This window comes from Columba livia, chromosome 19 (genome assembly GCF_036013475.1).
Source record: "Columba livia isolate bColLiv1 breed racing homer chromosome 19, bColLiv1.pat.W.v2, whole genome shotgun sequence".
NCBI classification, from domain to species: Eukaryota; Metazoa; Chordata; class Aves; order Columbiformes; family Columbidae; genus Columba; species Columba livia.
Window position 1 is genome coordinate 6171699 of NC_088620.1, and position 23005 is coordinate 6194703.

Consider the following 23005-nt stretch of genomic DNA (forward strand, 5'->3'; position numbering starts at 1 on the left):
TTCCATTTGTAAATTGCCTAGAATTTTTTTTTTCCTATTTCAGTGCAAATAAATGAGCTAATTTGCATTAATCCCATTCAGAGAGCAAGCAAAAGAGTTCCCAGAAAAAGTTAAGAATTATTAGTGCTATTAGACCAATCTGCCCACGCGTGTGCTAAGTATTATTTGCACAATGCCTCATGACTCTGGACAAACAGCTTACGCTGCCCTATAGGAGAAGAAACTCCACTGAAGTCACTCGAGTTACAAGAGGATAAACAGGGCACTCAGGCCTTTGCTGCTGCTATAAAGTTTTGCATCTCCAGGACAAGCAAATCAATCACAATTGTCCCTTTTTCGTGACTGTGAGTGGGATGAAGCTTCAAGTTTTCCATGACGCGGTAAGTGAAAGCTGTGAGCTCTGGGATGCTGGGGAAAACCATTATTTGCAGAAGAGCAATTTAAATGTATCTGCTCTTTTAACAAAAGGGTATTGCTCTGTGTGAGAAAGTGCAGCCTGCAGGTCTCACAGCTGAAAGAAAACACACTTAAAGGAGGCAAAAAGCACAAGGCAGGTCAGAGCATGCCTGGGAAAGGGGATGTGCAGGGAAAAGGGCACTAACACCTGTTCTAGATGGGTGTGGGGGAACAGACCTTAAAAGAAAAGCCAATGCAGGGTTTAGGGTCAGCAGATGTCAGCAGCAACTGGAGCAAAGATCACAGGACCACAACTTAGAGGAAACTCCTCTTCTGCGTGTCTCTGATCAATGAATATAACCATCTGCTTCCAGATTCAGAAGGACAGGAGGACTTCAAGTTGCAGGCACCATTTCTGCATGCATTAATCTTCAAAATTCAATGTTATTCTTTAAATCTAATCTGGTTTTGGTTTGAAGACACTCACCTCTTGTCCAGGCAGCCCTCTTGGCCCAGGTAAACCTCGTGCTCCTGGCTTTCCCTGAGAAAGTACCAAAGGAAAAGATACTCAGAAAATAGAAACATAAGCTCAGAAGGGCAATTAAAATCAGAAAGTTTCTTTCACAGCCACGGGACATCATCCAATGTCAATTTTGTTACAGAAAAAAAAAAAAGAAGAAAAAAAGAAAACCCTGCACTTGGAGGGACCTCAAGCCAAACAGACAGGGCTGCAAGGCTGGCCAGGACAAGCTCTAGGAATCTCCAGGGCTTTCTCTCTCTCCCCACATCCCACTACTTTGCTTTCCCTGGCTGCTTCCCACCCCACACTGAGCTCCAGTCTCTGCTCCACTCACCTTCAGGCCTTCAGGACCATTTTCTCCAGGAGGGCCAATGTCACCTGGGAAGCCCTAAAGAAAATGAGAAATAGTCAGCGGGGGGAATAGGTACACTTTTGCCAAGTCACAATCCCTGTAGGCATTTAAACGAAGCGTAGATGAGGTTTTTTGGGACATGGTTTAGAGGTGGACTTGGCAGTGTTGCGTTAGAGGCTGGACTTGATAATCTTAAAGATCTTTTCCAAGCAAAATGATTCTGTGGTTCTATGGTGTATGGGTGACCGTGTGGCTTCTACACGGAATGAAGCAAGACATCGGGAGCAGTGCTATCAGTTCAATTCAAGAACAGCCTTTCCCAGCAGTTCCCTTTAGGTCCATCTTCTTAGCAGATTTATTGCTGTGAGGGCCTCCCTGTCATCGCACAGCTAAAAATGGCAATTTGGGGTTTTAATTAATCTTTATGAGTCAACGCATAATCTCGCTGCTCCGAGAAACGAACTGCATGGCTCAGCGACAAAGGGAAGCAGGCGAGGAATTAGGAAAGGTGCTGACATGCTCGTTAGCTGCTGCCTTCAGCCAGGCAGCGACTCCTTTCCACCCACCAGCCCTTCACCGAGGAAACAAAGGAATCTGTGGTTATTTCCAACAGCAACAAAGAGGAGCGATTGCTAAGTGGCAGCACTCGACCGAGAGCCCTTCCAGATCCGGCAAAATACCACAATACCGATGAAGGGAAAACAGAGCATCGGTTGTGCTGGAAGTGGCTCTCCAGCATCTTACAGATGTTGTCTGGTTGCTTATGAAGGAGAAAAATGACAATGTGCTGGGGGAAGCTGATCCTGCACTTAAGGTATCACTGTGAGAACTTTTTGTAAGGGCAGTAAGGGTCTTTTTCTACTTGAAATGGTGTTTTGTGAGGGAAAAACTGAAAAAACCCTCCATAGTATCTATGACAAAAATTGGAAGGAAAAACCAGGAAACCATGAGATGCAGAACAGATCAGGAACCCATCCCGATCCTCCCTACCTCATCACCACTCATACACAAGAAGAGAGTGAAGCCTCACCCTGAGAAGAGGAGAGTAGGCAGAAAGAGAGATGCAAGAATCAAGAAATGAGTGTTCTGCCCCACAAAAACAGCTGGAGAACAACTTCAAGGGCCAGAGAACAACACAGCGAGTAGAAAGACCAGTGTCCACAGAGTAAGGCTGGTGACTGGGAGACAGCCCAGGGCTCTTGCCAGGTTAGAGACAATCTTTGGGGCCTGACCTTGCTGAATGAGAACAGAACAAGATGTTACATTTAGGACTTGCACGGGAAGAAAAAGGCTTGGAATGGTAGTTGGAGATGAGGAAATCTGAGTGCAGGGTGGTCAGAGGGCACAAGATGGACAGTTTGCTCCATCTTCCACTTTGAACAAAAGTGGATCTCAATTCACTAAATAACAGTAAATCCTACAACACAGCAAAGCTCTTTCTGGAGCCTTGGTGCACTGTTGTCCTAGAACAATTCTTCTGCCCATCATTAGCGAAGGTTCTGACCCCAGAACACACTGGTTTTGGGCTGGTAAATGTGTCAGAGCTCAGGTCTCATGGTGAGTGGTGGCAATGGCAGCTGTCCCCTCTCCCTATGGGGCTGGGTGCCCACACGGGAGACAGCGTTTGGCTCTTGCTTTCCCTATGAATTAGCAGCAGCTATATGCATATATGCCTCCTAATCAAAACCCTGTGTGGGCCTGCCTGTGCGTGGCTCGAGAGCTAAAAACCTCCAACGGAGAAAGGAGATAGACATCTCCAAATGCCACAGGGGTGTTTATCAGAGAGCTGGTTCCCAGAGGGGCTGCAAGCTGCAGACACCGAATAACTCCTGCTGCAGAGGCACAACGAGATGGGAGAGATGTTATCGTGTGGCTTTGCTGAAGAAAGGATGCTGCAGACGTTACTGAAGAAAGGAAAGACGTGAGAAGGAGGTGGTGGGACATACCTCAGGGCCGGGTGGTCCTGGAAACCCAACTGGACCTTTGTCACCGACTTTTCCCTGCAGAAAGCAGAAAAACATGGAGAAAGGTGACTCCTGGCTATTGGCTTTCCTGTTTAGAATAGCACAGCTCCACTGAGTTGTCTTTCCAGCTGGGCACTGAACCTTCAGACAGGACACGAGGAAGCAGAGGACACTTGGTTACTTACCAGGGGACCTGCTTTCCCTCGCACCCCAGGGGCCCCGGGCAAACCCTGGCTGCCCTGAGAAGAGACACACACACTTTTATCAGGAAGCACAATGAAGCATCAAAAAACACCAATTCCCCAGCTCCAGCTCCAGTTTCTGCAGCAGAGAAGCACTTTCTAAGGGTGAAACTCAGCCTGCAAGGAGCTGGGACAGTTACATTAATGTCAGTGAGGTGTTTCTGCTAAAGCCAGACTGCATTTAGCCCTGAAGAACATACGGGCTGTTGCAGTTAGTCATGGCTCAGAGCCACATATGCCCCAGCGCAGTCCTAAGTACGGAATTAGCCAGCTGAAGTGAGTATCATGTTGTAGTCACCGGGGAAAAGTAATTTGTTTAGAAGTTATTCACAGTGTTAAGTGCTTCACTGGGTCGGGGTTTGAGTTGCCGCACTGGGCAGGCAAAATCTCTGAGTCTGCAGCTGCTGGACCACACACATTCACACCCATCCCCATCAATCCCACCCATTGCTTCCCATTTCTGCATGAAGATACGGCTCCTTTTACAGAAAGCCCCCAGTAGAACTGCTTTTATTATGAGTAACAACAAAATCCATATATTGATGTGAACTTTAGAAAGGCACAGTGTGCCCCAATGAGAACTACATGAGCAGGGGAACCTGACAGCAGGATGTAGCTACTTTCAGCTCATCATGGCTTAAGATGAGCTGGGAAAGCTGGTGGCCACACATACTGCTATGTAAGGGGGAAAAATATGATGGAGAAAAGAACAATTACCTTGTCTCCTTGGAAGCCGATGTCTCCTGGAACACCTGCTGCTCCCTGATCACCCTGGATACACATCACCAGAGAGTTAAAATAGGCACCAGCAATGGCCGAAATGCCCAGGTAGATGTTACCAGTGCATTGTACAGCAAAAGTCTCATCACTAGCTCCGTTCAAAACTGAACTGCTGGCAAACCACACATCCTATCAACTGTAACGACAATCCTGAACAAAGTGTGTATTTCCCAACATTGATTCTAAAGCGAGAGATGAAACTGCAGGAGAGAGAAAAAGATGAATTCCCAAGCATTGTCTTTCTATAGAAGCTGCAGGGAGAGAGACTTCTTTCCTCTGGGTAACAGCAACTGCGAAGGTGAGGAAGTGTTAAAATTCAGCTGAACAGAAGAGCTAGTTCAGTTTTCAATGAATGGACCTTTTCTCTCAGAAGGCTCTATAGAAAAGAAAACAATACTCAGGGCTCCTGTGAGTGTATCCTAGTGCTGGCATCAAAGATCTATCTTCTTCTATAAGAAAACAAGAGTAACTTCTAGTTATTCTTCAGTATCATCTCATTGCCAGTGTCTAGGCTGAGATTCCCAGGGAGGGGTAGGTTGGTGTTCATTGGGATGGGGATCCCATCGTTGAGCACACCACCACTGACAATATTTCCTCGCCAAGTTATTTTTCTTCCCCCTTTTTGGACCATCCGAACAGATCCTGACACTCTGGTTAGAAATAAGCATCCCTGAAGGTTTTGTTAGGAGCGCTGGGTTATCTTGTATTGCCTCTCAGCCCTGCTGTCAGGACCAGCTGACCTCCTGATGTCCCTTCCAACCTCATTTATTTAGTGATTTACTTAAACAAAGGATGAGTCAATGACGGGGCAGAGAAAGGAAAATTCTACTTGGAAGGCCGAAGGAAGAAGGGCTATAAAAACTTGGTACCCTGACAAGACCCAACAGAAATAACTGTTAGAGGAACTCTGTCCCATGCACAGCACATCCCTCTAAACTTGGCTGCCTAGGAAGGAAACAAACCATTTGAGAGCAGTGAATTACGTGTTTAAACATAGTCCACATGGAGCACATATGGACTCCTGCGACAGAGCCAAAGTCTACAAAGAGATGACAGAGGACACCTCCTTCTTCTCAAACAAAACCCACCCACTTGTTATCAGGGAGCTGAAATAATTCTAACTACTTCAGAAACGTGCAGGGGATAATGAAATTGTCAATGGTTAAGGCTTGAGTTGGGAAAGGCTTTTTGGAGACAGCTTTTTCAGAAGAAAAACAATGAAGAACTATGCAGATTCAATGATGGAAACATTTCATGGATTCATGCTAAATTTGCTTAAATGTTTTGGTAAATGTTCCCAGGACATCTCGCTGAACCATCTTCAAAACAAGTCTTTTATATAGCAAAATTGGAATGTTGCTCTCAAAAAAAGCTAAATGAATTTTATTAATTTGGTTTGTAAGCTAAAATATTTTAATTGGAGTCAAATAACCAACTTTAACTTTTTGCTGCATCTAAAGTATTTTTCATATTTTTTTTTGGGCAATGCAAGCAAATGAAAATAAAATAGGTTATTTACACATCTTCAGTTCAAATGAACCCCAAGTATCAGATACAATAGAGACCCAGCCCATTTCCAGCCGTTATCAGATTTCTCTCATCTTCTCTGAATTTTCTACTTGTTTTATCTAGTCCAAGGCTTAAAACACTGAAAACAGCAGGTTTTAGCACCTTTGCTAAAAAAAATATTAGCAGTTTTCCACCCAGACAGTTTAAGTGGCCACTGAGTTAGTGTTTTAGAAGAAATACTTGGACATTAAGAAATGCCTATTGGGAAATGTGGATTAGAGAGGGTAAGAAGGAGCAGGGAAGACAAAACACACCTCTTGTCTTTAGCTGGGCTCCAGGCAACATGTTCACATGCTATGGCAATAGCACAGCAAAATGTCATGGCATGAATGATCCATCTGCAACGGTCATTAATTAATATCTTAACCCAAAAAATGAGGACTAGGGCATCCCCTTTCACCTGCCTTGAGCGCAGTCAATCTGGAATTGTGACTCGGGGTGTGTGTCCTTAATGTGAGGGAAAAAATGAGGAGGAAAGAGGTCAGGAATGTTTATTATTAGAAAAAAGAAGTGATGCCAATATGATGAAAAGGGGCTGTAAGGACTTTGCTCATGAGGAGGGGGAGGGAAGTAAAATCTGAAATTATAAACAGGATCTGCCCATGGGATTTTGCTTATGTTTCGTGTTTCACCTATAAAAAGAAATGCAGCTTCAGGGACCCAACACTGCATGGAAAGGGGACTACGAGGGAAGGTACAGATTTGCAGGAGCAAGGTGGGTTTGCTGTCTGTAGGACACAGAGGAGACCTCTGTGCAAAACACCCATTTTGCTCTCGATTGGACATATTTTTTTCCAAGACTTTCTGCTTGGCAATATAAGGGGAGCTAAGACTGCAAGACTACTGTGTATTTAACTGTGTCCTTCACGAGGTACAGATGTCCTGATTCACACAACTGCTTACAAGAACAATCAGCTGGGATTTCCACCTCCTCCAACTTTGCTCTGTACTCCTCACACAATGTGGTCTTCTCGAGACCACTTTCATTTTGGGCTTATACAATAATTCCACTTCTCCCTATAAAAGCAGATACAACCCTCCCTGTCCCCACGAGCTCTTTGAAGGCAGGTGGTTTTTTCCCTTGCTGCAAAATGAGCAAAACCAGCAAGACCAGATATAATTTATATTTCTCAGTCCTACCAGAGCATAAACAATTAAAATGTAAATGTAAACAAACTGTAAGAAGGGATGAGTGTTTTTGCTCATGTTGCCCAAATCAGAGTGAGAGAAAATAAGAAGGCTTAAAGGTGCCATTCACTAAGGAAACATGGGAGTCAATAAATGCAACAGCCTTTTGATCAGGTGGAGAAGGGATGTATTATAAACTGGGTCAACTTGCTGAACAGCGAGACCGACAAATCAGAAAACCAAATAACTGAGAAAACCACAAAGCTGTTTCAGGCCAAATCTTCTCCCAAGTGTAAGAAGAGCTGCTGAACTTCATCTCTACTCATGCAAACAGACACAGCAAACTCAGATGCTTCGGCTAAAAACCACAATGCCAGAGCTGCGTGACTTCACCTGAGTAGATGAGAATTGCGGTCATCGATACTTAAGTAGGCTTGATTTTCCTTTTGCCTTGTATTTCCCAGCCATTTGGCTGTGGGATGGCTGGGAAGAACACACACAAGCTGTTTGGAAGCTCCCTCTGACTCTGAAACCATCGTTGGTCTGATCTGAGTCTGATAGCACCCAGGATGTTCAAACTAAAGGCAACTCATTAGGACAGAGGAGGCTCGAGCAGGAGGGATGGTTTGTCCGTCTTGGGTTAGAAAGAGGCTGTAATGAAAGCCAGGAAGGAAATCTGCCCTGTTCAAGCAAAATACAGTAGGAATGGTAAGAAGGAGGGAGAGAAAAGGTTTTGTGCACCTCAGGAGAAAGGCTGCAAGACTGAGCGTGGGGTTATTGGGGGAAGACGGATAATTCTGCACTTGGGAGTATTGTAAGGATAACTCTAGGGAGAGCTGCAAACCATTTGGTTACAGTGAAAGCAGTGGCTGGAGAAGTACTGGGGATAAACAGAGCAGTCTGTGTAAAGTGATGGAGACTATTATATAGTGTCCAGGAAGGTTAATTTTGCTAAATAATGTTGGCGATTCTGAAGAAACTCAACCATTTCTTCTAAGGAGCAGACGGAAGAGTCTGAGGGCTCTGAGAATTGGTATTGAGTCAAAAAAACAGCTACAATTTCTTAAGCTTGTCCTAAAGAAAAAGTCCTTCTCTTGCCCTGTCCTTCCTCTCTACAAAAGTGAAAAGGCAGTGCAGGACAGGAATGGAAACTGCAGACACAGGAGCCCTAGCAAAGAGCTGCTATAATATGAGAGTGGAATCAACTGGCTTGATGCTACTTTCCCCAAGTGCAGTTTTGGGCTGCTAAATCATTCTCTAAAAGCAAACATCTAACAAAAGAATAAAACATCAGACGGGAGGAGGACAATATACTTAATGGTCATTTTCCACTGCCCTCCTGAGCAATCACAGCCAACAGTAAATGACTGCACCTCCCACTCTTTCAGACTAAATAAGCCCTACAGTCCAATATCTGTAGGAGGATGGTTCTCACGACAGCAAGACATTTACACACACAGCTTCATGCTGATGTGGCTCAAGCTGTGTGTTTTTGTCCCAGCAGCACAAAATCATTGCAATCAATGCCCAGCTCCGTTTTCCTTTTTCTAAAGTGATTTATATCAGTTTGGCATAAGGCATTTTCCCCTCTCTGAACAGGAGCTGAGGCACCGAACATGAAGCCATTTTTCCTGGGAATCCAGCTGGTTTGCTTGATCCAGTGAGTTGTGCTGCTTTGTCACATCATGTGTGCAAACCCACTGTCAGTGTCGTTAGGTTTTCATCCTCCTCCCCACCCTATCATGTAATCAATATAAAACCACAAAAGCCCAGCGTAACACCAGATAATCTGACAGGTAACACCGTCATCAGTGGGAAACAGAAGATCCAAATCGGAGCTGAGCATAACTGATCTACATTAGAGCTCTGTGGAAAAGGGGATGGGGCAGGTATCATAAAAGAAAGAAAAATCAAAACTGGAGTGTCAAGAAAGGAGGGAGGATGGCAGCAAAGAGACAGCCCGAGTGGAACCAGTACCATGGTACTGAGTAAGGAAGAGAAGCTAGAAAGGGGTTTTCACATGCAAAATTAAAACACAGTGCAATAAGGGAGTATTCAGATCACCTTATCACCTTTCAGTCCATGTTCTCCAGGGTTTCCCATCAGCCCCTGAAACAAAACAAAGCCCAGAGTGAGACGGAGCCACCATGAAGACTTGCTCAGGTCTATGACATTGATGTCCCTGATGGGGCTGGTGGCTCAGACCCACAGCGCTGGCCAGGCACAGCCCTGAGCTCAAATGCCAACCCGCTCCCAAAGCGTGCTCCTTCACACAGTCTTTAAATATCCTTTGTGGGCTGGAGGCACTGGGATTCCGTGATGACTTATACCTACTGCAGACCACCAGCGGGATGTTGTGCTCGACAGTCCTGTGGCTGGCTTGATGGACAAGCATCCCAACACCCACCCTTTCTCTCAGAACCATCACCATCACCCACGGGAGGATCAGAATAATCCTCAGCCCTGCCATGGAAGTACAAGAGCTCACACAGCTCAGTTATTTGCTCACCTTTAAGCCTTTTGGTCCTGGATAGCCTATCGGTCCAACAGGGCCCATGTCACCCTAGGAAGAGAAAGAAAATGACTCAGGTCATGAGGTCCAAAACCAACAGAGAGCTGTATGGGGTGTGAAATCCCTCTCCTATTTGGTCCTTCAGTATCCCTCATTTATAGGAACTGCATCATGGATTTCAGTAGAAGTAGCATCCTGGCATGAGCCAAGAGACTTTTAATGTATAGACAGTCTGTATATAAAATCAGCACAGGTGTTTGCCTTGCAGGCACAGGAGGGAAGAAGAGCAGCTCCTATTGGCATCCTGCTGTTTCCACAAAGAAAAGACCCCAAAGCAGCTTGACAGTGGCCACCAGAGATGTGATCTGTACCCCACGATCAGCCCACCCGGCCCCACCGTGCTGCTGTCCCCGTGCGTGGCCATGGCCATGGGACAGAGCGTGCTGGATGTCGGGAGAATGTGGGAGCATCCTGTGCCACACGAGATATGTGGGTTGGGGAGTCTGGTCAGACTCCTGGATTCACTTAAAAATCAGATAAGGAATTCAGGCTAGTAAATTAAGGGCGAAATAATGAACAATTAATTAAGAAACCACTGTGAAGTGGAGCTGAGAAAATTCTTTTTGTATGTTCCTTCTAACTTTTGAATGGATTCATTGCCCTCTTCTACTATTTAAGACATTAAAATATCAAGCTGGTTTAAGACAATCCCGAAGAGTGTTTATTCTTGGTGAAGTTACTCATGTTCTCAGAAAGAATCTACCGCAGTATTCCCAAGTTCTCTGGAGGGAGTCTGAGCGTGCATTAAAAAGGACAGGCAGTAAACAGCAAAAAAGGCAACAGTCAAGAAATTTTGATTGTTATTGAGCTCTGATACCTAGAAGAGATATGGGGAGGAAAGAGGAGGAACAGGAGGTGAGGACAGGGGTGTCTTATCAGCGTGGCCATCCTGCTGCAGCAAGAAGTCAGCACAGCATCCTGAATTGAGGTTTGGAGGACAAGCTGCAGCCCAGGAGGACACGGGAGCTCAGGGCTGCTGTGTGCACATGTATAAAAGAGCCTTCAGAGCCCAGCGTTCAACCAGGCTTTGGCTGCTTTCTGCCCATGAAGGGAGGCAGTGATACCGCGCACCAGCCTGGCCTGCCATGCGTAAATAAACAGGGACGGCTCTGCTGAAGGAGCGCGGCTCTGGTTGGCAGCCACCGCACTGGGAGCACTGGGAGCACTGGGCCGCAGCCGCCGAACAGATCCCCTTTTCATACCTCCCAGCATAAAGGCTTCTTGTAGAAACGCGTTGACTTAAAGCTTTGCCCATATAGTTAATTAGGAGAGCAAGAGGCTTTAGTTACATCTAATTCTGCTCTTCAGCCTCTCTTAAACAGCAAACCCAAACACTTGCAGGGTGCGGGGAGGCAGCCGGAGCCCGGCCGGTCCCCAGGGGTGGCTGTACTGGGAAGGAAACGACTGAACAGGGACCAGCCCGGAGCAAACACCCAGCAGCACCTTCTGCACCCTGAATTTGCCCCAGTCCCCCATATGCATGATGGGTTCACTTGTTCCACCATATTCTCTGTTTTTCCCCATGGAGTCTGTGATTTTTGGGTTTGGTGCTCTCTGTTTGTGCAACACCTCTGGCAATCGAGGCCTTGATCTCAGCTGACATACACACTCCTTCAATTTAAGCTATGGAAAGGCAAAATAGGAAGGTTTTTAAGCATTCATTGCAAGTTAAGTTTTCATGGATTATCATAGCCAAGGAGGAATCGTTTTAAAAGAATGCATACCACTTTTTGTGCATGGAGTGAAATAACTTAAAATAAGTACCAAGACTTAAAAATAACCCATAATATGTTCAGCTGGGCATTCACTAACCCCCAGCACAGCTGCCAGGGGATGAGTTGCCACCCATCCTTACAGCCATCTGTCTCCTGCTGGGGAAGAGAGTTATAAAGGGTGGAATTTGGCTATGTACATAATTACCTGGATTAGCAAAGGGATAGTGAGAGTGCACGGACAATTCATGTATATCCAGAGGACAGGGAGATCCTTCCCACAACCTCTCCAGTGAACAAGAACTGTGTGTCCTTAGGTTACTGCTTACAAGGACTTGCTTTTTAAAAGACAACAGATCCTGGTGTGAAATGGACATTGCATCTTTAAAGAAATACCCTGATAAATGTTGTCAAAAGGGTGAGTTATCTAGGAAACAAGGGCACTAACAGCAAACCTTTAATCTGTTTCCTTTTGCTTAGAAAGGGTTTGCCCTCCTCCACCTCCCGCTCTACCAAGCAACCTCCTCTCTCCTCAGACATCACGCCTCCCCCATGCAAACACTCATCCCCTTCACTGCCACGGGGAGACAAAAATCTGTGCGCAGTTATGCAGGCTGAAAGGGTTAAAGCCCCGAGAAGCCAGATCTCCATTTGTTTTTATACTTACAATGAGTCCAAGGACTCCAGGAGGACCTGGGGCTCCCAATTCTCCCTAAAAGGAAAGACAAACCCACATGGTTACGGACACTTTGTAGACAAACAGAGGCTGAAAGGCAGCTCAGTGTTTCAGGAACTTGAGGGAAGGGAAAAGGCCGTCCCTCCCCCTTCCGTCCCCCCCACAGCCCCTTTCCTCAGCCAAACTGATTGAGAGCTTCCATCTTTGCGAGCGCAGCCTCTCCAGACACAGGGCTGCTTGTTGTTCTGCAGTTATTTGCTGACTTCCCTCCCAGGAGCAGCCTGGAGAAAAGAAGCATTTCACTGTGCGGGCAGGGGGTGGTGGGAGCCTGCCCAGGTGAGATGGAGGCAGGGACAGGGACAAGGGCAGGGACCAGGGACAGCAAAGCTAAGGTGGGAAGGAGAGGCAAACTTTTGCTCTGCATCAGAAAACATTATTTTAATATATTTTTTGAGTGGTTAAGAAATGATAAAACTCATGAGAAAAGGAGCATTTGGGTGGAAATTAAACTGGGTAATTTAGGAAAAGGGTATGCCAGCTTCTGGTACTGGCTGATGGGCCCTGGGAGTGTGTTTGGCAGCTCTGAGGCTGTTCCTCCTGTGTCTAAGAGCTGGTTTAAGGTGAAGAATCAGCAGCCTTCTGCACTCTGCCTCATCCATCCAGGCTCCAACCCATCAAATAGCCTTTAGTTTCTAGAACAAGCTCCCAGTCTTCACGCTGCAGCTTGTGTGCAGGGAGGTGTCTCAGCAGCACTGTCCCCAGAGCAGAGAACCCAGCACTTGCTCTGAGGAAGAGCCACTTTAAATCACACCTAAGTCGCTAAGTACAAGGTGTTTCAAAAAGGTGAACTCAACATGTTATGATTACACAAAAATTTGCAAACGAGTTATCAAGTTTCAGCGATACCTTTCTATAGACGCTCTGTGTTCCCTCCACCTGCTGTACAGATTGAGAGTTTCACTCATGGGCAGTTGGTTGTTGCAGAGATGTAGTGATTTCAAATTTCATCCATCTTTTTGAAACACCCTGTACTTCAGCAATCCCTCTGTGATGCTCAGCCCATCCCCGCGTCTCCCTTGGTGGATCACATTGACAGAGGGTTGCCTGGCAGGACAAGGACTGGCTCTTACACAGCTCCGTCTCCAACAGGGCCTCTCAAAACAAGTGCATTGGAAATGCTAAACTTCCCGTTGGCTCAAACACCCCCCCTGCTCTGGATCACACTGGCTACTTTCTTTGACAGCCCAGCTCAGTTTATGGTGCACATCTGGTGGAGTCCCCTTCAGTGCAATAAAGCTCCCCTTTTATGGAAAGATTTGCCTGGTGAAAGAATGAAAGAGAAGGGGACGCAACATGACTGAATGTGCTCGGCCTCCTTGGGTAAAGGGTTACGTGTGTTTATTTTATGGGAAGTGGAGTAAAGGACTATTGGGCAAGCACACACAAAAAAGCGTTTCATAATCTCAACCAGCCTAAAAATTGCTTTTTTATGGCCGGTTCCTTTCCTGCATACTTGGGACATCTGTGGAGCAATTGCTCCTCACGGGTGGGATTTCTGCATCCCCAGAGCTGCTGTAATAAGGTCGGCTTCAAGCTTTTAGTCAAGGCCTGGCGTTACCAGGCTCTGTAAGAAGAGGGAGTACAAGCAGGGATGCTGAGCACAGGAGCTGCGTGGTGGCATCCCAGGGTTTCCCAGGGGGCTCCGCAGGCTCCGAGGGTGGTTGGGATGAAGTTTGGGGGGATGGTTGGCTCTTGGTCCCACCAGCTGCAGGAGGAGCTGCCTAGATCTGAGTTACGTCATGTGGGTATTCCTCAAGAGGAAGGGAAAATGTGGAAACCCATGGACTCACGTCTAACACAAGAGGATTTCCTCTTGGAAGAGGAGGTGGCGGATTCCTCTGGGAGAGGGGGACAGGACTAGTTGGTAATTGGAGCCATTCCCTGACCTGGGAAATGGAGGATTTCCAGGTGCTCTTTCCTGGCTATCAGTAATGACAGGCTGGTCTCTGACCTATAAGGAAAATCAGGCTCTATTCTCCTTTTTTCAGTGCATGAACTGGGCACTGGGACAAGAGACGAGAAGATGAATCAACAGCCCTCTCCTACATCTAATTCCTGTGATTAAGAGACTAATTGGAGTGGCTAATGCACTCCAGGAGTGGGGGATCTGGAATGTGATGGCTCAACAGTTCTCAGCAAGTTGGTAGGAGGGAAAAAAACTCCCCTGCGGCTGGAAAAGCCCTTGCTCTGTCTGGAGGGGATGGAAAGAAGATCAGAGACTGTCGGTTTCATCCATCCCCGAGCAACGGCAGCAGCGTAAGTGCTCGGTGGATCAAACGGGACGGGGCAGCTCGGGACCCGCGGCAGCTGCCCGCCTGCCCACGATTGAACTGCATCCTCCACCTAGCGAACTCGGCATACTTGCGTGTTCCACAAACAGACTTTCCGGCATTTTTCTGCGTCTGTGACTCTACTCATGACCCTGTGAACCTCCCTTTAAGTCAGCCGAAACAGTCTGTTTTCATTCTACAATCTCCAAGGCACATTAATATTTAAAAGCCGTTGATAAGATGAAAGAAGAGCAATCGTTCTGGATGAATTAACGGAAGGGACCTTTGCTTCTCTGTGATGGTCTGGGAACTGGCATCCAGCTAACATTGAGCACATCTTCTGAATGGGGCTTAGACAACTTGCAAATTTAAAGAAAACAAAACAAGTTGTTTGGAAAAAAAAGTCTTTCTGACCTCCAGGATTCCTATTCTTCCTGCTGGGCTGACTGGAAATAGCAATACAATCTAGAAGGTCTTCTACTTTGGGACTACTGATTCCACTCTGACCCATGGTTTAAGTTGACTGAGGGATGGGAAAAGTCCTGCAGAAGTATTCCTTGGGAATCTAATTCTTTCAGTTCACTGCATTTGTGACTCTTGTGTTGAATTCCCACAAAGGCTGGAGTGTAGCTGAGCTCCTTAGAGTTGCTTGTGAAAATAACTTTTATGCTGCAAATATGACGAATGGGAACTTGAAGACTCATGCAGAGTGGGTTACTTCACACAAATCATTCCATCAAACACCAAGAGCAGCGCTGCGATTATGTGTGAATAACCAAGACAGCAAGAATTTTACAGATGAATCAGTACTGCTCACGTGCTGATTGAGGGAGAATCAACAAAGTCACACAGAAAATAATTCAGAATAATTAATACCTCTGAGAACTTTTTCAATCCATGAGGGCGTGTTTTATGAGTAGCGGAAAACACAGCACATAGCCAACTGTTTGGTATTAAGTGCTACAAGAGCAGAGCAAAATAAACCTTATCGGCATCCAGCTGCTTAAATAGTCTCTGGAACCATCCTGACCCAATTCCCAGGAGACACATCCCATTCTTGGAAAGCCAGCAGGGGTCAGATGAAGACCGGAGAGAGGCCAAGAACCCAGGAGCCTCGGAACTTCTCCCCCTGCTGTGCCAGGGCTGGCTGGGGCAGCAGAACCCTGAGCTGTGGTGTCTGTCTGTCTGTCCCTCACCACGCCCAGACACCAAAGTGGGGAATCTGGCACTTTTTGCACCAGTATTAACATTCACTTCAGAAAAGGAAAAGTACTGAACTTGGAGCACTTTAGACTCTTACTTCTACAGGCTAGGGAGATGCAAACCTGGTGGTATCAGCTCGTTAACCTGCATCAGAGAATGAAATGTGGTGAAAAGGAGAGGACCAGCCTCTTTATGTATCTCAGAGCTCTATCCAACTGAATACATGGCCTACTCCTCTGAGGGTTATGTGCACTCAAGTCTGCGGTGCCTCGTGGTGATATGTTCCACTGCCTGTCCCATGTCCCCCTGCTATGTTCATACAAAGCTCCATCCAGCACACTAGTCACCAAGGTGATTCCTGTGGCTGCCACAGGCTATACATCAGGCCCTGTGGTATGGACAACATGCTCCAAACACCGCCTGCTCATCAGGAGCAACAGCCCTACCTTTTCTCTCTGGATTTTTCTTCTAGTCGTATCCTAGAAAGCATTTATCAAGACCAAGGTGCAAGAAAGGCAATAGGTGGAGACAGAAAGCAAATGGCAATATGGCGACCTGGCAGTTACAGGGTGTTGAGCCAAACACAGGAATTTGCAGCACGCTTGAGCAGGGCAGGGATGTACATTTGTTCTTCACGGGGGACAAAACCAAAATGCTAGAAGCTGCCACCAAACTTAAAAGCTTCTTTCATCTCTAACTAGTATGATGCTCTAACTAGTATGATACAGTACATGGTCTTGTCTACTGCAAGAGAAAGAGAGAAGGGGAAAAGCTCTCAACTTACTGGGTTCCCATCGATGCCTGGAGGTCCTCGTTCCCCAAAATCACCAGGAAAACCCTGAGGAGAGGAGGCAAACACAAGTATTCGTTATTGACGCACACGGGTGTAAAGGTAACCAGCTTAAAAGGCGCTCCCCCTGCACCCAGTACAGCGTTTCGGTAGGCAGCGGCTCACAAAGAAACATGGACCGTCCATCCTCATGCAAACCATCCCTGCTCCACCAGCACAGCCGCCCAGCGAGCAGCTCCGCGAGGCCGAGAGCTGATTCATCGCTCTCTCCTGGGGCCAGTGAAGGGCAACCACAGGCACCGTTTAACTTATTAACTAATGGGAGCCTTGAGAGGAAGAATCAGCGAGGAGACAGGAAGGGCCACGCAGTGAAAAGCCGCATCGCTGAGGCTGCTGGACCTGGCATGTTCTTGTGTCACAGGCTATGTCCAACATTAATCAGCACCTTCTTAGCACCAGTTGTCAGCCCTGGGCACGCTTCATATGGCAGCATCATGTAGAAAGACAACGTGAGCGAGCAGAGCAGCGAGAATGGGTGGAAATAGGTGCTTCTGTCTTCGTTTTGGTTCACTCAAGTACTCCAATATGTCCAACAAGGAATATGCAGCCCTGAAGATTATGCTGTGTAGTTTATGCATGAAATTATAAACCCTCATTTGGAAGATCAGATTCTGTATTGAAAGATACAGTGCTTTCTATCCTCTTTCAGGAAGAAATATCCACCAGACATGAGATACAACACATTCACGTTCTGGGCTGAGAGATCCCATCAGAAGGATGCTCTCCCTCCCTGCCTGCTCCCCTGTATACTACAAATACTGGTTACCTTGGAAAAGCAAACCTGAAGGAAGCAAAACACGACAGCCAACAGCAACACACCATCTGGAAACCCATCAGCACCACTGAAATTTGAAATGATCACAGCAGAGAGAACAGGAAAACTATATGGGGAAGCTCTGCAGTCAGAGATGTCAACCAAGACCTCCCTTCACCTTTGGGGGTTTACAGCTCCTGGCCAACACAACCAGGTAAACAGGTACTTAGTCAAACCTATGGTGAGAGATAGGAGACCACCAAGTTCAAAGCCAGCATTTCACCTCTTTTGTACCAATTCCCTACAGTATTCAGCACACACTTCTGAATGGACACAAGCTATCACTTGCTTGGACTCAATACTTCAATTTTATGGGCATCACTGTGCATGGGAAAGCTGTCTGATTCCTTCCAGCTGGGCACCATGTCCCTCGAGCCTGTGCACACACCATGAAGCTGTGGTGAGCAACCACTGGAAACAGCCTCCTGCCATCTAGAGACAAAGACCTCAAATATAAAAAGAAGGCAGGGTGGTTTACAATTTTCTCTAATGAAAAAAAGGGGGAAAATAACTCTGCTACATGCTGAATCAATAAGATTGGAACAGGGCTGGTTAGGGAAATTCATTGCTCAGGCAAGACCAAAAAAACCCCATCTTGGAATATTCTGCTGTTTACAGTCGTACAACTTGCCAAGGAAAATATGAGTGTGCACAGACTGATACTGTACTTATGCTGTTACAGATTTCAGTCACAGCCCTCAGCACCCCCACCGCTGCATCTTCCCTTTCTCAGAGGACAGAGCTGGGCACAGTGACCATGGATGTCACCGAGCCACCTGGCGCTGTGGCTGCTCAAGTGCCTTCTGTCGGGCTAAGGTCTTGCCAATGTGGGAAGGTTCTACTACCCTGAATAGTAAAATTAAATTGATATAGCTACAGCAGCATAATATCATCTAAAGGAATGCTTGCTCCAGACTAAGAGCATTTTCTGAATTTGGTTTAAATCTCTTCCAACATGATATAAACAACACACTCCTCTGCCAGACTAAAAGTGTCCCGATAAGGAACTACTCAAATTCATGTTTCCCACTAATATCTTTTTGTGCCTCAGTTTCTAGTACTAACCTCACTGCTTGAAGATAAAGACAAGGGAGATTTGGGGCACTTGGTAACAGAGTTAATAAAAATCTAGCTTTTGCACAGCCTTTCCAACAGCAGATCTCTGAGTATTTTAAAAAGCAGATTATTCCCATTTTGAAGGCAGAGAGCTGAGTACCTGAGGTCACTTGGCCAATGCTGCCCAGTAAGAGATTCGACAATAAAACCTGTTCACAGCACAATGTGGCTCCCCCAGAGCAAGGATTTCTGTCCGTCCTCGAGATGGGATGGAAAAGGGGCAATGTGGCAGGAAACAGAGAAGAAAAAGCCCAGAACAGCGAGGGCTGGCACCAGCACTCAGCAGCAAAGCCCTGTCCTTGCCAATGCCTGATTGTCCTTTAGATGCCACCTGCTCTGCTGGCACGAGCCCCCTCCAGGCCCAGATCGCTGGGTGATGGGTGCTCCCCTGGTAGTTTTTGGCCTGAGCTGCAAAACAAACCCAGAGGAGGAGACAAATGGAAAGAGCAGCTTCAATTCAACTAACCCCAGGCAGCCTAGCTCAATATTTGAGCTTGGCAACATGAACATGAACAGTCTTTCACACATTAAATGAGACCAAGGCTGGTGGCTGCGGCGTGAAGGAGGATATTTCAGCATCCGTACAGTCTCCAAAGACCCAACCCAGGTTGGGAAAGCCATCCCACCAGCCCTGTGCACAGCAGGAAACAATCAATCTTTCAAGCCCCTAATGAAAAAGCAAGTGCTTTCTTTCCATGGGGTAAGCAGGAGCAATTTAAACCACAATAACAGTTCCAGTGACCACAGTGTCCTAATTTATGGGATCTCACACGTCTGTAAAAGCCATTTTTTTTCAGTGCCTCCCCGCTCCTGCCTGAGCCTGAAGGACAGCGATGTTCCTCAGGAACAAAACCAGTGCTATTCAACCAAAACAAGCAGCCTAGGAATTACAAGCAGACTTTGTTACCCCATTTGTTTCATCCCTGTAAGCAGCAGTTCCTCTCCTGTCCCGTGTGCTGCTCCAGCAGCCTGAGGAGCCCGAACCGAGGGAGAACACACAGGGCAGGTAGATCATTTTATGGCACTGGCCGACAGGCAGGTTGCAACTGGCAGCCCATTGCAGGAGACTTGTGAAAAGGATTAACGATCCCAGCACATCCAGAGTCTTTTGACCTTTCCAAAGTAGAGTGCAGAGGTTTTTTTTGGTACAGAAAATTCACCGTTTTTCAGAGTGCGGCTGTTTTTCCAGAAAGTCTAGTCCCTGGAAATTATGTTCAAGAATTGGGACAGCAAAGAAAACACTCCAGTGAAAAATATGGAGCCCATGCATCCTGCCTGCTCTGTGGGAGGGAGGGGACATGCAGAGAGGGACCAGGGACCGGGAAGGGATGGCAAATGGCAGCAGAGGTGGGAGGAAAATGCTCAAATAACAAGTTCTGCTGGCCAAGGGCCAGCGGGGTGCTCCTCCTCAGCGGCTGCAGTCAGGTATGACGAAACTTTTGGCTCTATCTCACAGCTGGGAAATACAGAGACGAGGTGAAGAAACAATGAAAAAATCCATTCAGCTGAATGGATTTCACATTGTGTGAAGGAGAAGTTCAATGAAAGAAGCAAGATGAAGCTTGAAGAGGTGTTGGAGAAAAAGCATCCGAGCAGATGGTTTGCACTAAGCAGGATCCAGGTGCTTTGGTGCTCTCCTGTCCTCACCCCAAGCAGAGCTTTATGGTGGTTGCAAAATTGGTCCTCACTGCACTTGGTGGAGCTGAGGAACCACTGTCAGAGGGGAAACTGAGGCAAGAGAGAGATGCGAACTGATTTATCCCAGGTAACACTGAGAAGCCTGAAGCTGACCCAATGACTCAAAGATCCTACAACAGCACCTTAATTCCTGCTCATCCATCCTCCCTGCAAAGGGCGTCCTTCCATACGCCAAGAGACTCCTGCTGAGAACAACCAGCCCCAGACAGACACTGGAACCAGCTCTTCCTGCATCAGGGGTTTGCATCCCCCTCCACCTCCCCATCTTTTCTTCCTCTGCACAAAACAGAGCAGCCAAAGGGCTGCTCCCGGGCCGAGCAGATGCCACCTCTTCTTGTCCCCTGTCCCTGGAAGCAGCTGTCCCCAGGGAAGCAGAGATGGGTGAGATGCGCCGGGTCCTTTGCTTCCCCAGGGCCTTTTCAGGTGTGCACATGTGGGTGGGTGTGTTGTATGTACACAACATCTGATTCCATTTAAAACGCTTTTCCTGATGGAGTAAGGGAGGCAAGTCTGGCAGCCGCTGCTCCGAGGAATCCTGGCAGGTCTTCACGCCAACAGAATCCTTCTCCAAAAATAGGATTTTATTTTCCTGTTGGCTGAAGGTGAAACTGCTCAAAATCAACCAGCCCTCCTGTCTTGTCTGCGAAAGACTCTATTTGCCAGTTGGCTTTGACCAGGTGAATCTCTGCCCAGCAGCCTCCCCAGGGATGGAAATTGAAAGTCAAACAATTTAAATAAACAACAAAAAAAAGAGGTAGTGGTGGGGAAGCAGGGCTGAGAGTGAGAGAAGACACTCACTGGAAAAAAAAAAAAAGGAGAATAAAATAAACAAGTGTAGCTTATGTTGGCAGCTTACGGCTCTGAGAACGTTCTTGATGGGGAGAGCAGACGTGAGTCCCGCGCAGGTGGGTGCGGGGGGCGGCTGGGCCAGACCCAGCGCTGGTTCCCAGGGCGGCGAGAGCCACCCCGATCTATTCTAATAATGTGGGTTAATCAAGAAAAATTATAGCAAAGAATTGACTTAGACAGCTAACGGGAAAAAAATCCCTATTTCTTTAGCAATTTTTCGATTCAAATTCCAATGTTTCTTTAAAATGTTTCTCAGTGTTTAGAGTGAAGTACAGCTCCATTCCTCCTCCTTTGTTTTGGTAGGTAGCAAGGTCTCAGTGACAAAAGAGACATGGCTGGAGCTTTAGCAGCCCATGTAAGCCATGATATTCAGTGCTGTAGGTGAGATGGGTGCATCCCTAGGTCATGTTTCTTATGAGAAAAGCCGTATGGGCCGCCTCTTTGCATCCACAGGGAGCTCATTTGATTTTTGCTCATTATTCATTAAAGAAGAGATACTTTGAAATGCTGCTACCAGTTTCCCAAATCTCGACTCGTGTGGTGCAGGAGACTCTCATTCGGTTCACTCCAAGCACAAGGAAGGACCTCGGCTGCATCCAAAGCAGAGAAAGGATTGGAGCAACGAGAGAGGAGATGTTTATTGTCTTAGTCTCTACAGAGAGGGGCAAAATTTATTTTTCTCGGTAATTCGTGGTTATGCCAGCCCGTCCAGACGCATGGCAAAACATGTTCCCTCATTGTTTGCACGGACAACAGCTGAGACTGTGTAACTTGGCAAAACCCCACGCACTTACATTCACCACTAAGTTATCTCGGCCATATATCAAAAGGTTGGGGGAAACTGGAAAATGAAACCTTCCCAACCCAAATGTAGCCCTGCTTTTTGCTATCTCACGTCTCTCACAAGGTAATGTCTTTTCTTATGAGGCAACAGCCTTCCCAATTTGGAGTGGAGTGCAAAGTTATCACGTGCATCTCTAACAACTTATCAGATGCAGCAAAAAAGAATATATTGAGGCTTGGTGTTCACTGGAGGCAGGAGTTAAGACATTAACTTTATAAGTTAACATGGAAGAAGACAGCAGACATGAAAAATAGCCTGGCAAGAAGGCACTGCTGCGTTACAAGCTGAGAGCTGGCAAGGGGGACCCTGGCTGTGGTCAGCTCATAGAAAACGGATGCCAGATTTGGCAGCTTGCCACCGCGATGAGGCTCAAACAAGTCCTGAGGCCACGCTCGGGCGGCTGCCAGATCACAGCTGGCTCCCACAACCTCCACGTTGTGGCTGATAGGCAGAGGGATGGGAGACTTCTGGACTCACCTGTGCACTCGTCCTTACTACTTAAAATCCACATACCACTTTATGGCAGCTCTTCCTTGATATCTAAGTGGTAATCTTTGGCTTTTACAGGCTAAGTTTCAGCTACCGAGCTCAAAGGAAAATCGAGTGTATTACCCCTGTCTTGCACACAGCCCAGAACAGCCACACAGCCCGTCTGAAGCTGCACACCATGGGGAGAAAGCAGGGCCCGAATCCTCCTCCTCCTCCTCCTCCTGTGCAGGCACTGAGCACTGCAGCATCTCCCCACCTTGCCTTGGCAATTCCAACCATTCTCACAGAGGAGAGAGCATTCCTGGCCACACATCCCGGGTACAATCCAACCAATGGATCCTTGGGGCCAGAGCTTTTCTTTCACAAGGTGTTTGCATGGTACCTGACATAGTGATGCTCCAAGCATTCAATTAAGCTCCAGGTACGGGACCAGCAGTCCTCAGACAAACCCGAGAATTAATAACTATGTCTTGCTCTTTCTATTCTATTCTATTCTATTCTATTCTATTCTATTCTATTCTATTCTATTCTATTCTATTCTATTCTATTCTATTCCTTTTAAAATAATTCTACTAATAAAATATTGTAAGCAGAAGTCAGGCATAAGATAGCACAGCTGGTGCAGTACTGATAGTCTACATGAAAAAAGAGATAAGCACCTATCAGTAATGAAGATGAAAGTTTAATATAACCTGCAGTGCAGACATCTCGGATCATAGCCACGCATCTCCCGCAGCAGAAGAAAAGTGCATATCACTACCTGTACCTCCTTTTCCTGCGGGTCACCTCCTTCAGTGACAGTACATCTCCTTTCTGAAGATGAACTAGGGCTGATATATCACCTCTGTGTGCCAAGACAGAAGGTAACAACAGCTTCTCTCATTCCTTCCCCCCACACGGT

The 23005-nt window shown here is 46.8% G+C and overlaps 1 protein-coding gene across 5 annotated transcripts in view; it reads right to left on the reverse strand.

Annotated features, from left to right (window-relative positions):
- Nucleotides 1-23005, reverse strand: part of COL27A1 (collagen type XXVII alpha 1 chain) — a 161093-nt gene that overhangs the window by 70358 nt on the left and 67730 nt on the right. For all 5 annotated transcript variants that reach the window (XR_010467189.1, XM_065035855.1, XM_065035856.1 and 2 more), the window contains 9 exons: nucleotides 16229-16282; nucleotides 11903-11947; nucleotides 9461-9514; nucleotides 9016-9060; nucleotides 4192-4245; nucleotides 3418-3471; nucleotides 3215-3268; nucleotides 1251-1304; nucleotides 884-937 (listed from right to left, as the gene is read on the reverse strand). Coding sequence is in view for 4 of the 5 variants with exons in the window: in XM_065035855.1 (XP_064891927.1) it covers nucleotides 884-937; nucleotides 1251-1304; nucleotides 3215-3268; nucleotides 3418-3471; nucleotides 4192-4245; nucleotides 9016-9060; nucleotides 9461-9514; nucleotides 11903-11947; nucleotides 16229-16282 (468 nt within the window). In the remaining variant the exon portion in view is untranslated. The remainder of the gene's footprint in view (nucleotides 1-883; nucleotides 938-1250; nucleotides 1305-3214; nucleotides 3269-3417; nucleotides 3472-4191; nucleotides 4246-9015; nucleotides 9061-9460; nucleotides 9515-11902; nucleotides 11948-16228; nucleotides 16283-23005) is intronic.